The 23,230-nt window shown below is 41.9% G+C and overlaps 1 protein-coding gene across 3 annotated transcripts in view; it reads left to right on the forward strand.

Annotated features, from left to right (window-relative positions):
• TMEM131L (transmembrane 131 like) overlaps positions 1-5,135 on the forward strand; it is a 168,362-nt gene extending 163,227 nt beyond the window's left edge. For all 3 annotated transcript variants that reach the window (XM_008000032.3, XM_008000033.3, XM_008000034.3), the window contains 4 exons: positions 1,146-1,266; positions 2,598-2,686; positions 3,842-3,981; positions 4,723-5,135. In XM_008000032.3, coding sequence (XP_007998223.1) covers positions 1,146-1,266; positions 2,598-2,686; positions 3,842-3,981; positions 4,723-4,998 — 626 coding nt within the window. In that variant the 3' untranslated portion in view covers positions 4,999-5,135. The remainder of the gene's footprint in view (positions 1-1,145; positions 1,267-2,597; positions 2,687-3,841; positions 3,982-4,722) is intronic.
• Positions 5,136-23,230: the final 18,095 nt, after the last annotated feature.

The raw sequence follows: 23,230 nt of genomic DNA on the forward strand, positions 1-23,230 counted from the left end.
CATGTTCCAAGGCTTTTGCTTAGCAAACATCTATGAAAAGATAGTCCAGGAGAATGGCTGTCAATGCCTCTGCTTACAAGATGTGTAGAAATGGGAGAAATCCCTAGAGCCTTGTGTCCGAGAAGTCACTCTGTTCAAAACCTTCCAGTAGCTTCAAAGTAAATGCCTAAATTCTTCAAGGGGCCCACAGGCTCTGTCTTCTCTGCTCCCAATCAGCTCTCTATGGCCTCATCCCCTACTCTTTCCCTTTCCCCTCTCCTTCCTGGCTACACTGGTATCCTTGCTGTTTGAACTCCCCAGGCACACCTTGCTTCAGGGCTTTTGTGTACTGTTTCTGCTGCCTGGAATGCGCTTCCCTGTACCCACTGGGCTCACTTCCTCACGTCAGTCACGTCTTTGAGGAGCTGTTTTCTCACTGAGGCCTTTGACCATCCTATCTTAAATCATTGTATTTGGCCAGGCGCGGTGGCTCATGCCTGTAATCCCAACACTTTGGGAGGCCGAGGCAGGCGGATCAGTTGAGGCCAGGAGTTTGAGACCATCCTGGCCAACATGGTGAAACCCCATCTCTACTAAAAATACAAAAATTAGCTGGGTGTGGTGGTGTGTGCCTATAGTCCCAGCTACTCAGGAGGCTGAGGCATGAGAATCACTTGAACCTGGGAGGTAAAGGTTTCAGTGAGCCAAGATGGCACCACTGCACTCCAGCCTGGGCAACAGAGCGAGACCGTCTCAAAAAAAAAAAAAAAAAAAAAAAAATGCTGTATTTGCCGTCACAGCATATACATTATCTGCCATGCTATACTTCGTTTATTGTTTGTCTTTGCTCACTTGAATATAATTTGTTCACTGCTGTATCCTCAGTATCTCTAATGGGGTCCTGCAGAAAGTAGTTCCTTAAATGTTTGTTACGTGAATCTCATCTTCTTATCCAGCTCAAGAGACAACGGACACTGTCTGAAGAAACGGTCAAAACAATATGCCGTATTTCAGAATTATATCCTGAAATTATATCCCAAAAGGAGTCAGTCAGCATGTGTGGGTGACATCAGGGAGTGTTTTCTGGAGGGAAGAGCAGGCACAGGAAGGGTAGGATGAGGGCCAGGTGAGGATGGGGTGGACTCAGGCCTTGTTCTCTTCCGTAGGTCTTTACTCACCTGGAGACGTGTGGCCCACTCTGCCGGTATGTGTGACAAGCAGCTTAAACTGCACCCTGGAGAACGGCATGCCTTGTGTGATTCAGGAGCCAGCCCCGGTTCATAATAGGTACAGCTTCACTTCTCTGATTGGTGCCTTGCTTAGTCTAAGGGCTTGCAGTTGGAATTTGAGTTCAATTTCTTGGGGTTTCCTTACAAAAATGAGGGCTAGGCTTCTTCCTCGGTGTACTTTAGCTGTGCGTTTCCTTCTGCCTTTTAGAGTTGCACTGGGACTAAACCAGTCTTTGAGAGAAAGATGAAAGGAAATAAAAGGAATAAAGCTGGTGGTGACTGTCATTATTTTTAAAAAATTGAAGATGATTTATTCATGTATTAGAGGCAGATTTGGAAAAAACACTCGTAATTCCTAACTCCTAGCAGAGCAAAGCTGTTCATTTTTCTGTGGCATTATTCTTGAACACACTTAACATTGTATTTATTTGTTTATTTATTTTTTAGAGGCAGAGTCTTGCTCTGTCGCCCAGGCTGGAGTGCGGTGGTACAGTTATCACTCACTGCAGCCTTGAACTCCTGGGTTCAAGCAATTCTCCCGCCTCAGGCTCTCAAGTAACTAGGACTACAGCCACCATGCTGGGCTAATTTTTAATTTTTTTTTTTTTTTTTGTAGAGATAGGATCTTGCTTTGTTGCCTAGGCTGGTCTTGAACTCTTGGTCTCAAGCTGTCCTTCTGCCTTGGCCTCCCAAAGTGTTGGTATTATAGGCAGAAGCCACCACATCTGGCCCACATTTAAAGTTTTAAAAGATCAAATAATCTGAGTATTGAAAAATAGTTGCACAATGGCAGTTTCTCAAATTTGCTATCTGTTGATATGTCATTCAGTTAAGGAGTCTTAAGAAAATGTTAGATATTTAATCACAGAATCCATTTGATGATTTTCTTGGTTCAGCTTATTACAATAGTATTTCCTAACTCATTTCTATAATAAGAATCTAGGTTGCAGTAGGGATCAAAGTATAATGAAGTATAGTCTTTATAGTTATGACTTCTCTAAGATGAATGTTGGTCTTGCTCTGAGTGGACATTTTTAATAGAACATGTTTAAGTCCTTCAGATGTGCACAAAGACACTTAAAGGTATTCGAGCTGTTCTTTCACAGTGCTGAGAAAGCCACGACACTCTATTCTGTCTCTAGACTTAACAAGCATGGTGAAAAACAAGTGTGCTCCTAGTCCAGCCATTCATCCTGCAGATGGTGTGTCATTAGTGATGAGCACTTAGCAAGCCTTTGATTCTGTGACTTGAGAAAGTACATCTTTTATTTTCCAAAACTGGGGAATTCACAGTGATTAGGATGCTAGGCAGCAAAATCATCTTCTGTTTTCTTTTCTTGATGTCTTGACATCCTGTTTCTGAAACTAGACTGCTTGCTTTTTTGGCAGTTTCATTGATTGGAGTGCAACATGCGAAGGCCAGTTTTCCAGCGCATACTGTCCATTGGAATTGAATGATTACAATGCCTTTCCAGAAGGTACGGGCTCTTTAGACAATTCCAGTGCCATTCTTTTATTCTTAGAAGGTCAAAGCAGGAAGTGTGTGGACTTAGAAGAATGTACCTTTTAACAGTGAGCAGACTTTGAGAATGAGCTTGCAGTAGACTGTCGAATGGTTTCATGTGGATCCAATTGTGCACTGATGCCATGTATAATTTTATATGACCCTCAAAAAGCCCTCAATTTTGGGTGTTTGGGGGCTTCAGCAATAACCCTAATCCATTTAGTCCTTCCAGTTAGGTAGAACTAGGTAATTTGGATCCATGTAGATGTAACATTGTTGGTTATCCATTGGGAGGCTGGAGCTTTAGCTGCTTGCTCTTCTCTTTAGGCAGTCAATTCCCATGTGAAAGAGAAACATTGACCTGCATCCTATTATGTCCTTAACCTCTCTGCCCATGGGTGGTGCTGCAGAAGGAAGGAAAGGAGCTTGGAGGGGAAATTTGTGGAAAATTGCAGATGCTTGGGCTCAGGCATCTGTAATAATAAAAAAATGAGAGCTGTAGGATTTCCCTGGTCAACTGGAAATTACTCTATTGTGCACTACTGTTGGATCATGGTTTCTTATACTGGAGCTGCCTTTTCAGGGAAGGGATGTATCATTCTTACCTGGATTTTGATGCATGCATTGCCCCATGCTAACCACAAGGGGGTGCTTCGGGAATGTTGTTATGATTGTGAGCGTCTGTGTTCATTACGTTTGATGATACCTAAGGAGTCCTTGGTTTTGGATTGCTGTATCAGCCCATATGATATATGTGTAGGTGGCTGAGGTTGGCATGACAGGTAATAAAAACATTTTAAAGACTGGCAAGAACCTTGACACTATTTAGATCTCTAGTAGTATTTTAATGTATTTTGTGTAATAGAAAGATTCCCATCAAGTGATCAAATAGAGAAAAACAAGCCCGGAGGAAGACCTTCCACGTTGAGGGCTTCCCAGGTTGTGTGAGAAACAGTTTTAATCTTGAGAATGATGTTGCAACAACTCTCCTGGTCCACACAGACCAAGTATTTATGTCTGTAACTTGTCAGTAGTATGGTGAGGCCTCGAAAGCTTTTTTGCCTGAGAGCGAGAATTCAGTTCTCCGTGAAAATGTTTACCTGTGATGATATTCTCCCGTTCTTTGTAGAAAACATGAACTATGCCAATGGCTTCCCTTGTCCTGCAGAAGTTCAGGCAGACTTTATTGATCACAACTCTCAGTCTACCTGGAACACCCCACCCAACATGCCTGCTGCCTGGGGACACGCCAGTTTCATCAGCTCTCCGGTGAGTGTTGCGCATCCTGTGCTGTGAACCGCTGGGCAGCCCTGAATTGTTTCCAGTGCTTCCTTAATCCTGGTCTCAACTAGCTTTAGCGTTGGGTTTGGACCAGCCAAAGCTTGGCTTGCTTCTTTTAGATCGCAGAAGCCAGGGCTGGCTGCCCTCTGAAGGAAAGCGACGTGTAATAATCAGATGGGTGGGATCTCGCACACATTGACATTCTGGCCACCCCAAATGAAAAAACACCCCCAAATACACCAAGCAATGGCCCTTTGTAGATAAAATTGAACATGGGCCAGCCCTCTGTGCGACACAGCTGTCTTTTTGTGGACTCACTGATCTTTACTTCACTGATAAGAGATGAAAGTCCCAGGAAGGTCACTGGGTGGTCAGGGTCCCAGAGCTCCCTGCCTGTGAGCACACCCTCCCTGCTCAGAAGCCCAACGGCTTCTCCTTTCACATCCGCTTGACATTTGTTTTTGTTTTTTTCCAGATAGAGGGTATTTGGCCTGTGGGTTCTTCCCTGGGTTGCAAATAAGTTTATCCCATTAGATGAGGGTTTCACAATCCTCCCTTTGAGAAAAAATGGAGTTAAAGCACCCAGATTTAAATTGAGAGTAGTCTAATAACTTCCAAGTAACTTGATACCATTGTAGTATTCACTGCTGTGTATTCACCTTTCTAAGGCTTTTTTTTTTTTTTTTTTTTTTTTTTAAACTTATTTTACCTCCCTCGTTTACACTTCAGCCCTACCTCACAAGCACCCGAAGCTTGTCTCCAATGTCTGGACTTTTTGGTTCCATCTGGGCCCCGCAAAGTGACGTGTATGAAAATTGCTGCCCCATCAACCCCACCACGGAACATTCGAGCCACATGGAAAACCAAGCGGTTGTGTGCAAGGATTACTACCCGGGGTTCAACCCGTTTCGCGCCTATATGAACCTGGACATATGGACTACCACAGCAAATAGGAATGCAAATTTCCCACTGTCTAGAGACTCGAGTTACTGTGGGAATGTGTGAAAATAATTGGAGTTTTAAACAATGTGAATAAAGAGGCTTGTGTTTTGATTACTAGTGTAAACTGGTTATTGAGATAGATTATGACATTGGTGGATATTTTGGCACTTTTATATGAAAATAAATTTTTTAATGAAATCTGGGTGCTCTATTTTTTTTTAACTCTTCATAAATCAGTGGTAAAAGCAAAGCATCCATATGTCAGAGCTTTCAAAAGTCAAGAAGTGTGTCAGACATGCCAAATGATTTAAATCTGAACAAGGGGGACCTCCTTATTTTTTTTTTTTTTTTTTTTGAGACAGAGTCTCGCTCTGTCACCCAGGCTGGAGTGCAGTGGTGCGATCTTGGCTCACTGCAAGTTCCGCCTCCCGGGTTCAAGCAATTCTCCTGCCTCAGCCTCCTGAGTAGCTGGGATTACAGACACGCATGTGCTACCACATCCAGTTAATAGAGATTTTCAGTAGAGATGGGGTTTCACCATGTTGGTCAGGCTGGTCTTGAACTCCTGAACAAGGGAGACTTCTAAGAAGGTAGGAGTTGAGCAAGAAATGGCTGCTATGGTTTTCCTCCCCCTGAGCATCACAACCATCTGAGGAGCTTTCAAAAAATGAACTTGCTCAGCAGTTGAGAACTGCTGGAAAGCCCAGCTTAACAAGTTGCTTGCTTGGGCGGACTCTGCTTGGGGGTGCACGGGGGATTCTTTCCAGTCCTGGTGTGTTGCTGGGATGCAGCAGAGAGCCCTAGAGCTGTTCTCTCCATCCCACTTATGGCAAGGGCTGTTCCTCTGTCAGGCCAGTGCTTGGGGGCAATGACAGCAGCAGAATCATTCTGGTAAGTGTGTGGTTTCCATCCCAGTGAGCAGGCTAACCCTGAGTGTAGGAACTTAGGGGTGGTTACGTGGCTGATGCATGTTTTCCAGACCAGTTTGTATCTGCTTGTCATTGATCTTAGAAGTCCATATTATGGTGGAATTATCTATTTGCATATGTAAACTTTGAATATGTTTTTAACTTTTAATAAAAAGTTATTTTTACATTTTGTTTTGTCTTTATATTAGAAGTTCAGTAGGTGTGATTTGTGAGTGGAATGCAGGGTTTGCTTGCTTTGAGTTTACTTCTCTTTGCTGTGGTTGTGTGGAGGCCTGAGACAAGTGTCTTGTAAGCTTGGGGCTGCCCTTCTGCACGGAGAGCCTCCAGGCATGTACCGCCTCTAGAAAGTCCTGTTGCCAGGTTAGAATCCTGATCTGCATGAAGCAGACGCTCCCCTCCCCCACCCCCAGTATTGAATAACATTAAAAATAATTAGGTTCTAGGCATATAGCCAAAAGAATTGAAAGCAAGGACTTAGATATTTTCACACCCAGGTTGATGGCAGCATTATTCACAATAGCCAAAAGGTAGAAACAGCCCAGATACCCATTAACAGATAATGAGCAAAGTGTAATGTGTCCATACAAAGGAGTATCATTCTGCCCTAAAAGAGAATCAAGTTCTGATACGTGCTACACTGTGGATGAACCTTGAAAACATTATGTAAGTGTAATAAGCCAGACACAAAAGGACAAATAATATGTCATCCCACTTCTATGAGGGATCTAAAGTCAAATTCAGAGACAAAGAACAGTGGTTGGCAGGGGCTGGGGGAGGAGCGAATGGGGAGTTGCCGCTTGATGGGTGCAGAGTATGCTTGAGATAATATCAACATGAAGTTCTGCAGACGGATGGCGGTGATGTCTCCCATTCCTACTAGAGAGAGTGAGACATTAAATATCATTCTGCTTCGGTGCTATTGTTGTACTTTATTTTTCTACTTTCATCGATCCTCATTTCCCTACCAGGAAAATATGAGAAAGCAAAATAAGATTTTATTGTACTATATATACAAAGGAAAGCAAAAATCTCCACTTTTATTGGAATATTATCTTTAGCCCTAAGACTAAAATAATAGGGAAACTGGAAGTTTTTTTATTGAAAAACATTTACTGGGTACCTCCTGGGAGCTGTCCCCGGGACCGTGGATACAGCAGAGAGCAAGACAGACATGGTCCTGCTGCCAGGTCACATTCCAGAAGGGGAAGGTTAGGGAAGAAAAGGTTCAAACAATATTTCAGATACTGATGCATGCTGTGAGTGCAACGAAATGGTGATGTGATGAACTGGGGGAGGCGGCAGCCAGTCCTTCTGAGTGGTCAGGGAAAGTCTCTGTGAAGAGATACATTTGAGGTAAAAGCTTGAATAGAAAGAAAGCCAGAGGCCAAGCTCGGGGGTTCACACCTATAATCCCAGCACTTTGGGAGGACAAGACACACAGATCACCTGAGGTCAGGAGTTTGAGACCAGCCTGGCCAACATGGTGAAACCCCTTCTCTACTAAAAATACAGAAATTAGCTGGGCATGGTGGCAGGCACCTGTAATCCCAGCTACTTGGGAGGCTGAGGCAGGTGGATTGCTTGAACCCAGGAGGCAGATGTTCCAGTGAGCCGAAACAGCACCACTGCACTCCAGCCTGGACAACACAGCAAGACTGTCTCAAAAGAAAAAAAAAAAAGCCAGTGTGCCAAGATCCCTGGGCAAAGCTTCCCTGCAGAGCAAACAGCAAGTGCAAAGGCTCTGAGGCAGGAGGCCACAGTGGAAGGAGGTGAGGCTGAACAGGCAGGCAGAGGCCACCTTTATAAAGCCTTATAGCCACCAAAAAGAGGATGGGTTTTACTCAAAGTGCAATTAGGAGCCATCGGAGCATTTCTTTCTTTTTTTTTTTTTTTTTTGAGACAGAGTCTCACTCTGTTGCCCAGGCTGGAGTGCAGTGGCGCGATCTCGGCTCACTGCAAGCTCCACCTCCCCGGTTCATGCCATTCTTCTGCCTCGGCCTCCCGATTAGCTGGGACTACAGGCACCTGCCACTACGCCCGGCTAATTTTTTTTTTTTGTATTTTTAGTAGAGACAGGGTTTCACCGTGTTAGCCAGGATGGTCTCAATCTCCTGACCTCATGATCCGCCCGCCTCGGCCTCCCAAAGTGCTGGGATTACAGGTGTGAGCCACCGCGCCCGGCCTGCATTTCTTATTTTTTGAGACAGGATCTCACACTGTCACCACAGCTGGAGTACAGTGGCACAATCATGGTTCACTGCAGCCTTGAGCTCCTGGGCTCAAGTGATCTTCCCACCTCAGACCCTGAGAGCGGCTGGGACTATAGGTGTGCACCAACCATGCCCAGCTAAGAGACTGGGTTTCACCAAGCTGTTCAGGCTGGTCTTGAACTCCTGGCCTCAAGTGATCAGCCCGCCTTGGCCTCCCAAAGTGCTGGGATTACAGGTGTGAGGTATCGAGCTCAGCCCACTGGAGCTTTTTAAGTGAGAAAGAATGTTATCTGACTTAAATTTTTTGAAAGTCAGGTGGCAGTTGAGTGGAGAAAGGATTCTGGGAGTTCAGGAGTAACGTAACACCAAATCAGGGTCAGCTGCAACTGTGGAGATGCTGGAGGGTGGACTTGTTACATGTGCACATTCAGGCTGGCGGGGCGGGGTTGATGGGGAGTAGGAAGGCAAGAAATCCTGGTGGGACCTTGAGACCTGGGTCCTGGACTGACAGAAAGCTCCTCTGAGGAGGATCTGGTGGGAGGCAGGGGATGGAGAATTGTGGCTGGACATGTTCCGTGTGAAAGGCCCAACATATCCATGTGGAGAGGCAGTCAGGCAGTCCATCCACAAACCCGAAGCTCTGTGAAGTTCCGGGCTGGAGACATCAATGGGGCGCCTTCGGTCTGTTGACAGTGTCTAAAGCGAGGGAGGGAGGGAGCCTCGTGGGGAGGAGCAGCTGGGGGCCCAGTGTTGAGAGGCGGGGCAGAAGAGGCAGCTGCGGGAGTTAGGAAGACTCGCTGATGAGGGAGCAGAAGCTGTGAAGGGCAGTTGGTGCCACAGACCGAGTCACGTGGACAAGGAGAGGGTGTGCATGCTGGGGTGGTGTCGGTGGCTGGCGTTCTTGCAGCCAGTCCAGCTGGAGTAAGTGGAAGAGAGGAGAGAAGTTCAGATGGATGCAGAGGTGGCCAACTGTAAAGGGAGCTGCAAAGGGCAGTCACTGGAGGGGATGTGAAGCTGGCGGTGGGCGACTGCTGGGGACTGGGAACCAAGGCTCACGCTGAGGCCTAAGCATGAACTGGAGCAGGAACGCTTCACCCTTTGGAACGCGTGTGGACAAGAATGCGAGCAGCTGGGCTTCATGATGGGAAGAGAAGCTTCAGCTGCGTGCATGCTTCTCAGCTTGCAGACTGGATTTTTCTGCCTCCCCTGTACCCAGGTGGGACTGCGTTGCACGTGAGCCGAAGTGATAGGTCAATTGTAAGGAAGGGGTGTGCCCTTCCCTGTCCCTGTCTCCACTGGGAGAAATACTCAGCAGACTGGGTGCTGATGAGGACAGCACACTAGGGTCTTGCTAAAAGAGTGGTCTGTCCACTGCTTTGACTTTATCCCAGGGCTTGTTGGAAACGCAGATTTACTGCATTTACTGCATTCTCATTTCGGCAAGCTCCTCAGGTAATATGTATGCACATCAAAGCCTAAGGAGCATTGCCATAGGGGAAGGATCAGCAGATTATGGCCTGTGGCCTGCTTTTTGAATAAAATTGTATTAGAACACAAACGTTCAGTTACCCGCAAATACAGAGTTTTGACAGGCACAACCTAAAATAATGACTCTCTGGTCCTTTACGGAAATTTTGCCGACACCCGCTCCAGGGTATGGAAGAGCAACAAGGTAAGTGCCTGGGCCTCCTAAACCATAGAAGCTCCTGCCATTCTAAGCCCTGAACTCCTGCCCCGGGGACTGTGAAATGGAAGAGAAATAGAGTGTCTTATTTCAACTACTACTGTTGGAGATCTGTGTTGCAGTATCACAACTAATACAGCCTTGCCTGCTTGTCTGAGTGTTGTCTCTAGTACCCGTGGTGGTATCTGGTGTACAGTAGTGTGTGTGTGAAAGAAAAAGTATGGGAAAGGATACAATTACCTAGTGGTGAAAGAAGCGAGTCTTTTTTTCTGAGAAAGAGTCTCACTCTGTTGCCCAGGGGGGAGTGTAGTAGCGTGATCATGGCTCACTGCAGCCTCCAGCTCCTGGGCTTAAGTGATCTTCCCACCTCAGCCTCCCAAGTAGATGGGACTACAGGTGCAAGCCACCATGCCCAGCTAATTTTTTATTTTTGTATTTTTTGTAGATACGGGGTTTTGCCATGTTGCCAGGCTGGTCTTGAACTCCTGGGCTCAAGTGATCTGCTCTCTTCAGCCTCTCAAAGTGTTGGGATTACAGGCGTGAGCCACCATGCCCGGCCAGAAGTGAGTTTTAATTACTAGAGAATATTTCAATTATCCTGTGGTTGCGAGACAAAGTACCACAGGCAAAGACAGGAAAAAAAATTTTACTGCAGTCTTTACGATGTGAACTTTCACACACCAGTCTCCACGTATAGACATCCACGTGGTGATTATTACACACTGGATTATGCTCACGCTGGGGGAAACGAAAACCACCTGAGTAATAAAGGAGGCAGCGGAGAAAACCGCTGCTGGTTTCTAGAACTTTCCATTTTAGTAGAGGTTCCATTAAACAGCATATTCTTTGGGGCCAGGCTGCCTGGATTGTAACTCCAGTTTCACCACATAATTAACCTCTCCATGCCTCAGTTTCCTCCTCTGTAAAATGAGGATGATAATAGCAACATACCTCATGCAGTTGTGAAGTTTAATGAATTAGTGTTTGGATAGTGTTTGGCACGTAGCACCCCTAATTGACTACTCTTACTGAAACTGACCAAATTTTCCCATAAGCAGGGTGCCCATAGAACTGAAGCTTGAGAACTTACAATGAAGCACACCTGCTACCTGCTGACCTACCCCTCTTCCTTACTCCTCCCTAATTCCCATTTTCCTGCAGTGGTTACAGTGAGACCCTCGACTCCTCATTCAACCGTCTGCTGCCTGTTAACCGACTCATCTCCCTTGCCCCACCTGTTTTCCTTCCTTGCTATATAAATCCTTAACTTTAGGCCTGGGGAAGGAACAGATTGGAGGTTTGGCTTCTGTCTCTTCAGCTGACATCACCCATAATGTAATAAACCTTCTTCCCTAGGAACACTTGTCATCTCAGTGACTGGCTATCTGTTTGGTGAGCAACGGGGCCTAGACTGAACTCTGGGTGTTTCCGTAACATTATTATTCCATATAATTGCTATCATCAATTTAAATGAAAGAACATGAAACAACAGGAAAAATATAAAATTGGGCCTCAGGACTGGTGGGAGCAAGCGAGGCAGACACTTTTATACATGGTGGGATGGGATTATAAATTGGTTGTTTGGCCGTATATGTAGTGCACCTTAAAACCTTCTAGCAATTAACTTCTAAGGAAAACAGCAAAAGATATGCACAAAACTTAGGTATTAGTGTGTGTGTGTGTGTGTGTTTTAATGCATTCATTATTGTAACCAACTTTCTCCCAAAATAGATTTATAGCATTTAATAATTAAAACACATACAACAAAAACATTGTGTAGATATAAACATATTTAAAAAAATTTACTAGTAAGTATGAAAATCAAAAACAATTCCTAAAGTGTCGTTTTATTTTCCCTCCATTACTGGCTCTTTCCCCATTTGGAAGCTTCCTTTTATGTTTTTTAAAGCTGAGCAAGGATGACGTGTTCATGTATATTATACAATGTAAAGAACAAAACTGGCTGTGTGGTAGCTCACACCTGTAATTCCAGTGCTTTGGGAGGCCAAGGTGGGAGGATAACTTAAGGCCAGGAGTTTGAGACCAGCCTGGGCAACATAGTGAGACCCTGTCTCTAAAAAAGAAAAAAAAAAAAGGGAAACCAAAACAAGGCCACATTGTTTGGGCACTCTGGACAGAAAAAAAGTGAATGTACTGACATGTAATTGATATGTATGCTTGACCAAAAAAAAAAAAAAAAGATTCCATTTTTCATGACTTTCTTTTTAATGCTCTACATGATTCTTTGCATGGCTTTCAGAGCACAATGATCATGTCTACTTGATTTTCTTCAAAAATTAAGATAAAAATCTTTTACTTGAGAGGGTGAGGTGGGAGGATTGCTTGAGGCCAGGAGTTGGAGACCAGCCTGGGAAACATAGGGAGACTTTGTCTCTATAAAAAATATAAAAAAAAAATAAAAAGAGAAAGCTCTTAAGACTTCACTCAATAGGTTTTCCTACCAAAATAACTGGTCACTGATGGTTTCCTGCAGTTCACAAAATTAACTGATGATTTTAGTTGCAGCTTTTATCTTTCTGAATTCTGCCACTCATGTCCCTGCTTTCACTTCCTGTATCCACAATCTGTGACATGTGATTATTAAAGATATAATCTTTATATCTTTAATAAAAATAATCTGTGTTGCCCCCTAGTGATTAATATGAACATAGGAAAAGTCCTGTAGACTTCCTCAGCTGTTCAGAGCTGTGGGGGCTTCTTATCATGCAGGATCTACCTGCTAGTTTCCATTATTTTATTGTTTAAGTCCTTTAATAGCTTGAGTTTTTACATTTTATTATATTACACAAGTCCAAGCTAAACTGTTTATTCTATATAAAAGACAAGCAAGCAAAAGCAAACCAAGAAAACATTATAATCAATAAAACATTATCAAACAAGAAAAAGAAATACACCTCCTTTTAAAATTTATTTCTAGCTCTATTTTTGGGGACTGCTTTTAACCAGAGAAATAACCTAAATGCATGGTCTATTAAAAGTTAATTGACCAGGCATGGTGGCTAACACTTGTAATCCCAGCACTTTGGGAGGCTGAGGCAGGCAGATCACTTGAGGTCAGGAGTTCGAGACCATCTGTACAACATAGTGAAACCTCATCTCTACTAAAATACAAAAATTAGTTGACTATGGCGATGCATGCCTGTAATTCCAGCTACTCAGGAAGCTGAAGCAGGAGAATTGCTTGAACCTGGAAGGCAGAGGTTGCAGTGCACCGAGATTGCGCCACTGCACTCCAGCATGGGTGACAGAGTGAGACTCTGTCTCAAAAAAAAAAAAAAAAATCGATTTTCTTACTTTTGTATTTCCTGAATATAAAGAATGACAAGCAGGATCTTGAATACCTTGTGAAAAGGTCTGAGATAATGCACAGTGATGCTGTCTATGAGCCTTGTCTTATGAGGCCTTCATCTATAAGTTTTTCCCTACCCCTTTGGTAGGCACCCCCACCCCAGCTTTTTTTTTTTTTTTTTTTTTTAAAGGACAGGGTCTCACTCTGTTGCCTAAGCTAGAGTGCAGCAGCACAATTTTGGCTCACTGCAGCCTCAACCTCCAGGGCTCGAGTAATCCTCCTACCTCAGCCTCCCAAGTAGCTGGGATCACAAGTATGTGCCACCACGCCCAGCTAATTTCTTATTTCTTGTAGAGACAGAGTCTCACTATATTGCCTAGGCTGATCTCAAATTCCTGGGCTCAAGTGATCTTGCCACCTCAGCGTCTGAGTAGCTAGGACTACAGGCATGTACCACCATACTCGGCTAATTTTTGTATTCTTACTATAGAGACAGGGGTCTCATTTTGTTGCCTAGGTTGGTCTTGAACCCCTGGGCTCAAGTGATTCTCCTACCTTGGCCTCCCAAAGTGCTGGGATTACGGGCTTGAGCTATGTGCCCAACTCTCTTTGATTTTTTGTTTTTCTCCTTGTTTGCTTTACTCATAGGAAAGAATATACACATTTATAAATCCTGATTCAAAGACTACTTTTGTGTGAGGGTATTGAGTTTGATTTTTTTTCTCTTTCCATCTAGGTCGTGTGGCCTTTGGGAGGTGTGTGTGTGTGTGTGTGTGTGTCTGGTAGGATATGTGTTTAATTTTTTTAATTTATATTTTGGTGCTGTATGTTGTGAAAGATTTGTTCATAGTGGATCAATGAACCATCTTTTCTAGGCAGTTTTGTTGAAAATGAAGGTTTCTCTTTGATTTCAAGAATGACTAAATTAAAAAACAACAACAAGGTATTAATTTTCTATTGCTACCATAAAAAATTCTCACAAACTTAGTGACTTAAAACAACACAAAGTTATCTTAGTTTTGTATATTAGAAATCTGACACCTGCCTCCCTTGGCTATAATGAAGCTGTGGCAGGGCTGTATTCCTTTCTGGAGGCTCTAGGGGGCAGTCTGTTTCTGTCCTGGCCTTTTCTAGCTCCTAAAGGCCGTCTGCATTCCTTGGCTTGTGGCCTCTTCCTCTGTTGTCAGAGCCAGCAACGCAGCATCTCCCTGACCCTGCTTCCATCTCACATCTTTTTTCTCTGAACACAGCCAGGAAAGGTTCACTTATTTTAAGGACTTGTGTGATTAGATTGGGCCCATCTTAAGGTTCTTAATTTAATCATGTATTTTATTATGCAGAGTCACATATTCAGGGGTTCCAGGGATTAGGATGTGGACCCTTTTGTGGCAGGAGTTATAATTCTGCCTATTACAAATGATGTAAGAGCATATACATTACAGTGTTTAAAATAGTAATGAGTTGGAAATAAATATTCTACAATAGGAAAATGCTTAAGTTATAGGACAAACAAATGTTGGAGTACTAGGAAGCCTCTAAAAGTCATTGTAAGAGAGTAACATAGGTGATGAAAGAAGTAGAATACAAAATTTATAAACAGTGTGATCCTGTACTGCATGTGGGGTGGAGTGGTGCCCCACTGGGTGTGTAGAATTGTGAGTGATTTTCATTTTCCTTTTTTGTATCTTTCTTTTTTGGGGAGGGAGGGTACTGTCTGCTGTATGCATGTGTTACTACTATCACATCCATCTTCCCCCAAAACTTTTAATTAAATATGAAGGGAAAGTGTATTTTATTTAACAGTGGTAAAAAGTAAGTATCTTAAAAGCAAATTCTAAAGTCCTAGTAAAATTTACATTATACTATAAAGGGACATAATTTAAAGGCAAAGGCGAAGTGAAACTTTCAGTAAGCATTCCCTAATAAAAGTCCTATAAAATGAGGTATGTAGTAATTACTTGGGCTGGGATTAAAGGGACATAAGAATGTCTTTACATACAAGTATAGCCAATATACAAAATGCACAACAGTCTAGTTACCATTAATCAAAATGGTGAGCAAGTATTATAAAAGTCACCATTAAAATACAGCTTTGTTAAAATATATATACTATAATATTTACGCAAACTAAAACTGACATTTCAAAATAATTATTTCTGTGTGCCCCAGACATTTGAGCAATTTAATACTTCTGCTGGAATACAGAGAGGAAGTCAGTAAGATGGAATGTATTTGGATTTCAACCAGTTATTTTTAAAGGAAAGCTATTACTTTAGAAACTAAAAACAAAACAAAAAGCAAAAACTTTAACCAGTGTCCCTTCATCTAGCTAATTAAATGTTGTTCGTTCACTATAGATATATAATTTATTTAAAACCTCAAAATGATTGAAGTAACAGACTCAGCACTGTGACTTTGGGATTGAGTAGGCTATAAGAGTAGGGTGAAATATGACCACACATTCTCTAATTCAATATTAAAACAAACTCCTGCAACCAAAGAAACAAGTAGCACTGGGTTAGGCCAGGTTCCCAAGTTCATTGTGTATTCTAGATCCATAGGGCTAATAAAGAGAAGATAATCACTTGTTTGCCTACCTTATTTCATTGTTAAAAAAAATCACTAGGTCAAAATAATGGGTCAAGTTGTTGATTGAAAAACCCAGAATTGATTTTTTGTATTTGCTGGGATAAGCTAGATGTCTAGTTCATTTTGTGCTACTATAACAGAATACCACAGACTAATTTCTAAAAAAACAGAAATTTTCTTGTAGTTCTGGAGACTGAGAAGCTCCAAGATGAAGACACTGGCATCTGGTGAGGGCCTTCTTGCTGTCTCATCACATGGCAGAAGGGCAAGAGCACAAGAGAGAGAACCCATTCCGGAGAGTGTTTTTCATAATGGCATTAATCTATTCTTAAGGGTGGAGCCCTCATGTCCTAAACACCTCCCATTAAACCCCACTTCCCAGTGCTGTTACATTTCGGATTCAGTCTCTAACACATGAATATCTGGGAGACACATTCAAACTATGGCACTAGGTTATTCTGTAGTAACAAATTATTCCCTAAAGAGGCACAGATGACGCTCCAGGGCAACTGTTCCCTGGTGTGAATCAGCAATTCAGGTCACTTGACTCTTGTGACTGTGGCACAAGAGTCTTTTTTTTTTTTTTTTTTAAACTTTTTTTTTTTAACTTTTTTTTTTTTTTTAACTTTTTTTTTTTTTTAAACTTTAAGTTCTAGGGTACATGTGCACAACGTGCAGGTTTGTTACATATGTATACATGTGCCATGCTGGTGTGCTGCACCCTCCCCCCACCCCTTCCCCACAATAGACCCCGGTGTGTGATGTTCCCCTTCCTGTGTCCAAGTGATCTCATTGTTCAATCCCCACCTATGAGCGAGAACATGTGGTCTTTGGTTTTCTGTTCTTGTGATAGTTTGCTGAGAATGATGGTTTCCAGCTGCATCCATGTCCCTACAAAGGGCAAAAACTTATCCTTTTTTATGGCTGCATAGTATTCCATGGTGTATATGTGCCACATTTTCTTAAACCAGTCTGTCATTGATGGACATTTGGGTTGATTCCAAGTCTTTGCTATTGTGAATAGTGCCGCAATAAGCATACGTGTGCATGTGTCTTTATAGCACACGATTTATAATCCTTTGGGTATATACCCAGTAATGGGATGGCTGGATCAGATGGTATTTCTAGTTCTAGATCCTTGAAGAATCGCCACAGTGTTTTCCACAATGGTTGAACTAGTTTACAGTCCCACCAACAGTGTAAAAGTGTTCCTATTTCTCCACATCCTCTCCAGTACCTGTTGTTTCCTGATTTTTTAATGATTGCCATTCTAACTATGGTGAGATGGTATCTCATTGTGGTTTTGATTTGCATTTCTCTGATGACAAGTGATGATGAGCATTTTTTCATGTGTCTGTTGGCTGTATGAATGTCTTCTTTTGAGAAGTGTCTGTTCATATCCTTTGCCCACTTTTTGACAGGGTTGTTTGCTTTTTTCTTGTAAATTTGTTTGAGTTCTTTGTAAGTTCTGGGTATTAGCCCTTTGTCAGATGAGTAAATTGCAAAAATTTTCTCCCATTCTGTAGGTTGCTTGTTCACTCTGATGGTAGTTTCTTTTGCTGTACAGAAGCTCTTTAGTTTAATTAGATCCCATTTGTCAATTTTGGCTTTTGTTGCCGTTGTTTTTGGTGTTTTAGACATGAAGTCCTTGCCCATGCCTGTGTCCTGAATGGTATTATCTAGGTTTTCTTCTAGGGTTTTTATAGTTTTAGGTCTAACATTTAAGTCTCTAATCCATCTTGAATTAATTTTCATATAAGGAGTAAGGAAAAGATCCAGTTTCAGCTTTCTACTTATGGCTAGCCAATTTTCCCAGCACCATTTATTAAATAGGGAATCCTTTCCCCATTTCTTGTTTTTGTCAGGTTTGTCAAAGATCAGATGGCTGTAGATGTGTAGTATTATTTCTGAGGGCTCTGTTCTGTTCCATTGGTCTGTATTTCTGTTTTGGTACCAGTACCATGCTGTTTTGGTTACTGTAGCCTTTTCGGATAGTTTGAAGTCAGGTTTGAAGTCAAGGAGATTTTGGGCTGAGACAATGGGATTTTCTAAATATACAATCATGTCATCTGCAAACAGGGACACTTTGACTTCTTCTTTTCCTAACTGAATACACTTTATTTCTTTCTCTTGCCTGATTGCCCTAGCCAGAACTTCCAACACTATGTTGAATAGGAGTAGTGAGAGAGGGCATGCCTGTCTTGTGCCAGTTTTCAAAGGGAATGCTTCCAGTTTTTGCCCATTCAGTATGATATTGGCTGTGGGTTTGTCATAAATAGCTATTATTATTTTGAGATACTTTCCATCAATACCGAATTTATTGAGAGTTTTTAGCATGAAGGGCTGTTGAATTTTGTCAAAGGCCTTTTCTGCATCTATTGAGATAATCATGTGATTTTTGTCTTTGGTTCTGTTTATATGCTGGATTACGTTTATTGATTTGCATGTGTTGAACCAGCCTTGCATCCCAGGGATGAAGCCCACTTGATCATGGTGGATAAGCTTTTTGATGTGCTGCTGGAGTCGGTTTGCCAGTATTTTATTAAGGATTTTTGCATCGATGTTCATCAGGGATATTGGTCTAAAATTCTCTTTTTTTGTTGTTTCTCTGCCAGGCTTTGGTATCAGGATGATGTTGGCCTCGTAAAATGAGTTAGGGAGGATTCCCTCTTTTTCTATTGATTGGAATAGTTTCAGAAGGAATGGTACCAACTCCTCCTTGTACATCTGGTAGAATTCGGCTGTGAATCCATCTGGTCCTGGACTTTTTTTGGTTGGTAGGCTATTAATTATTGCCTCAATTTCAGAGCCTGCTATTGGTCTATTCAGGGATTCAACTTCTTCCTGATTTAGTCTTGGGAGAGTGTAAGTGTCCAGGAAATTATCCATTTCTTCTAGGTTTTCTAGTTTATTTGCGTAGAGGTGTTTATAGTATTCTCTCATGGTAGTTTGTATTTTTGTGGGGTCGGTGGTGATATCCTCTTTATCATTTTTTATTGCATCTATTTGATTCTTCTCTCTTTTCTTCTTTATTAGTCTTGCTAGCGGTCTATCAATTTTGTTGATCTTTTCAAAAAACCAGGTCCTGGATTCATTGATGTTTTGGAGGGTTTTTTGTGTCTCTATCTCCTTCAGTTCTGCTCTGATCTTAGTTATTTCTTGCCTTCTGCTAGCTTTTGACTGTGTTTGCTCTTGCTTCTCCAGTTCTTTTAATTGTGATGTTAGGGTGTCAATTTTTTATCTTTCCTGCTTTCTCTTGTGGGCATTTAGTGCTATAAATTTCCCTCTACACACTGCTTTAAATGTGTCCCAGAGATTCTGGTATGTTGTGTCTTTGTTCTCATTGGTTTCAAAGAACATCTTTATTTCTGCCTTCATTTCGTTATGTACCCAGTAGTTATTCAGGAGCAGGTTGTTCAGTTTCCATGTAGTTGAGTGGTTTTGATTGAGTTTCTTAGTCCTGAGTTCTAGTTTAATTGCACTGTGGTCTGAGAGACAGTTTGTTATCATTTCTGTTCTTTTACATTTGCTAAGGAGTGCTTTACTTCCAACTATGTGGTCAATTTTGGAATAAGTGCGATGTGGTGCTGAGAAGAATGTATATTCTGTTGCTTTGGGGTGGAGAGTTCTGTAGATGTCTATTAGGTCCGCTTGGTGCAGAGTTGAGTTAAATTCCTGGATATCCTTGTTAACTTTCTGTTTCGTTGATCTGTCTAATGTGGACAGTGGGGTGTTAAAGTCTCCCATTATTATTGTATGGGAGTCTAAGTCTCTTTGTAATTCTCTAAGGACTTGCTTTATGAATCTGGGTGTTCCTGTATTGGGTGCATATATATTTAGGATAGTTAGCTCTTCCTGATGAATTGATCCCTTTACCATTGTGTAATGGTCTTCTTTGTCTCTTTTGATCTTTGATGGTTTAAAGTCTGTTTTATCAGAGACTAGGATTGTAACCTTTGTTTTTTTTTTGTTTTCCATTTGCTTGGTAGATCTTCCTCCATCCCTTTATTTTGAGTCTATGTGTGTCTCTGCATGTGAGATGGGTCTCCTGAATACAGCAAACTGATGGATCTTGACTCTTTATCCAATTTGCCCGTCTGTGTCTTTTAATGAACCGTTTAGTCCATTTACATTTAAGGTTAATATTATGTGTGAACTTGATCCTGTCATTATGATATTAACTGGTTATTTTGCTTGCTAGTTGATGCAGTTTCTTCCTAGCATCAATGAACTTTACATTTTGGCATGTTTTTGCAATGGCTGGTACCTGTTGTTCCTTTCCATGTTTAGTGCTTCCTTCAGGATCTCTTTTAGGGCAGGCCGGGTGGTGACAAAATCTGTAAGCATTTGCTTGTCTGTAAAGGATTTTATTTCTCCTTCACTTATGAAACTTAGTTTGGCTGGAGATGGCTCCCTGTTTTCAACTACAGCAGAAAGCATGAGGAGTATGCAGCCCACCTCTTTCTATGCTTGGCCCAGTGGTGATATTCAGTATATTTCTTCTGCTTACAGCCCATTGGCCTGAAATGGTCATGTGGTCCCACTCAAGGGGGAAGGAGGCTGGGAAATGGAAGCTTCTATGTGTCCTGAAAAGAAATGATTGGCATACTGCTGAGCACTACTTATGTTTAAACACACCTATACAATTTTGGAGAAGCTTTCCTTTATTTTTTATCCAGTTGGAGAGACTTTGGTCTCTAAACTTCAGAGCTGCAGGTAAGACCTGGTCCTCATTCTAGAGAAAGTAGCTCTACTGTCCCAGCAGAAAGAAGCCTGACTTGAAGCTCCACCACTTTGGCTATCTGTTGGGTGTTCTTCAAAAGTGAATGCCAATTCACTGTGGTATCCGGCACCTGGCCTTCCATGCTTTCATGTATTAGGGAAACTAGATTTGTAGCACAGCTATTGGAGAGTACTAGGATACTAGTAACCTGGCTTTACAAACATGGTGTGTACTGCCTAGTTTTGCTTTTATTTCAGAAAAAATAAAATGTAAGATAATAGGAACAAATACATTTGAACTGCTGGACAGCTATTCAAAAATAGTTTGCCAGAGTAACTTGTAAGCCTGAAATCTGTGTAGCCATGAAAGGGCTCATCATCAGCTTAATTCTGAAGCAGAACTTGGTGAAACACATGGTAGTTATCTTGGAGGTAAAATGCTGGCTTCCCGATGGGAAGTGAAAATGTCAGTAAGTTGTGTTGGGAGATGCGATAAAGGCTGAGGCGGTCTTGCAGCCCATAATTGTATGCACGGGCTAAGATGAGAAGGATGTTCAAAAAAACCAGGGGATATTATTGTAGCTTTTGAACATGAGACAGCCTCAAAGCACTGGGAAAGCTGGATGCTAGCAGGAGGCAGTAGAAGTGCAGGTGTGAGAAAAATAAAGGCTGGGCCAGCATGCTGGCAGGAAATGGATAAAAAAGGCAGGTCTGATAAATGTTGCAGAAAAAGAGAGCTATCAGGATGAGGTAGAGTGAGCTTGGCAGCCTGGGAGTTGGCATGCCATTGATGGTCCAGACCAAATGCTGGTCCAGACCTATGCAGCCAGAAATTTTGCTTTAGAAATGACACTAGGGTTTTGCTCACAGCAACCACTGTCCTCTCTCTCATTCTCCCTGTCACTGGGTTACCTCCTCCTTGTCAATGACCTCTTCTGTGATACTGTCTCTTCAATCCACCATGGGCTTTTTCTCTGATTTTTTTTTTTTTTTTTTGAGACGGAGTCTCACTCTGTCGCCCAGGCTGGAGTGCAGTGGCCCGATCTCAGCTCACTGCAAGCTCCGCCTCCCAGGTTTATGCCATTCTCTGGCCTCAGCCTCCCGAGTAGCTGGGACTACAGGCGCCCACCACCTTGCCCGGCTAGTTTTTTGTATTTTTTTTAGTAGAGACGGGGTTTCACCATGTTAGCCAGGATGGTCTCGATCTCCTGACCTCGTGATCCACTGGTCTCGGCCTCCCAAAATGCTGGGATTACAGGCTTGAGCCACTGCGCCCGGCCTTTTCTCTGAGTTTTTAAGAATAAGTGGAAATACCTAAATTGTTTGTTCTTTCAGTTGTAGAAAATATTGAAAACCAAAAGGAAAGAATTTAAAAACACTGTAATTGCACTACCCACCAAGAAGCACTTATGTTGGTATATGGTCATGTGTTGCTTAATGGTGGGGATATATTTTGAGAAATGTTTTATTAGGTGACTTCATCATTGTACAGATATCATAGAGAGTATTTATACAAACCCAGATTGTATAGCTGACTACACACCTGTGATAGATGGTACAGCTGGCTGCTCCTAGTCTGTAAACCTGTACAGCATGTTACTGTACTGAATAAGGTAGGCAATTGTAACACAATGGGAATCATTTGTTTATTTAAATATATCAAAACACATTTTGGTACAGTAAAAGTACAATATAAAAGATGAAAAAATAAAAAATGGTACACCTGTGTGGGGGCACTTACAATGAATAGAGCTTGCAGGACTGGAAGTTGCTCTCGGTGAGTCAGTGAGTGGTGAATGGATGTGAAGTCCTAGGACATGGCTGCACACTACAATTCATAAGCACTACACTTAGGCACCTGACATTTATAACAAATATTGTTCTTTAACAAGAAATGAACCTTAGCCTACTGTAATTTGTTACTTTACAAACTTTTTAACTGTTAACAACTTTTCGATTGTTTTTTAAGCAACATTTAGCTTAAAACATGAGCTCATGTACAGCTGTACAAAAATATTTTCTTTTTAAATATCCTTACTCTATAAGCTTTTTTTATTAAAAAATTATTTTTACTTTTAAAACTTTTTGTTAAAAACAAAGACACAAATACACACATTAGCCTGGGTCTACATGGGGTCAGGATCATCAGTATCACTGTCTTCCACCTCCACATCTTGTCCTGCTGGAAGGTGTTCAGGGGCGATAACACACATGGAGCCGTCATCTCCTATGATAACAGTGCCCTCTTCTGGGGTACCTCCTCAAGGAACTGCCTGAGGCTATTTTAGAGTTAACTTAAATAAATAAGTAGAAGGAGTACACTCTAACAATAAAAAGTGTGTAAATTCATAAGCCCAGTAATAGTCTATTATGATTAAGTGTTATGTACTATACATAAATATATATGCTATACTATTGTAAGACTGGTAGTGCAGTAGGATTGTTTATGTACAACATCACCACAAACGTGAGCAATGCATTGTGCTGTAACGTTCTGATAGCTATGACATCATTAGATGATAGGAATTTTTCAGTTCCGTTATGATCTTAGGGAACAACTGTTGTATCTGTGGTCCATTGTTGGCCAAAGTGTCATCAGGAGATGCATGACTGTATCTCCTTCCAGACTTGTGTTTATGTGTGTGCTTTTACAAAAATGGAATATACACACTATTCTGGGAACTCCTTTTCTCATTTAATACTCTGTGAAAAGCTAGACTTATTTATGAATGCTTATGAGACGTTTTACTGGCATTTCACACTCAATGTGACAAGACCATCCTTATCATTTCTAACCTATGCCTCATTTTTAAAAATTTTTCGTTTCATTAACTTATCCAACATCTTTTGA

This window comes from Chlorocebus sabaeus, chromosome 7 (genome assembly GCF_047675955.1).
Source record: "Chlorocebus sabaeus isolate Y175 chromosome 7, mChlSab1.0.hap1, whole genome shotgun sequence".
Taxonomy (NCBI): Eukaryota; Metazoa; Chordata; class Mammalia; order Primates; family Cercopithecidae; genus Chlorocebus; species Chlorocebus sabaeus.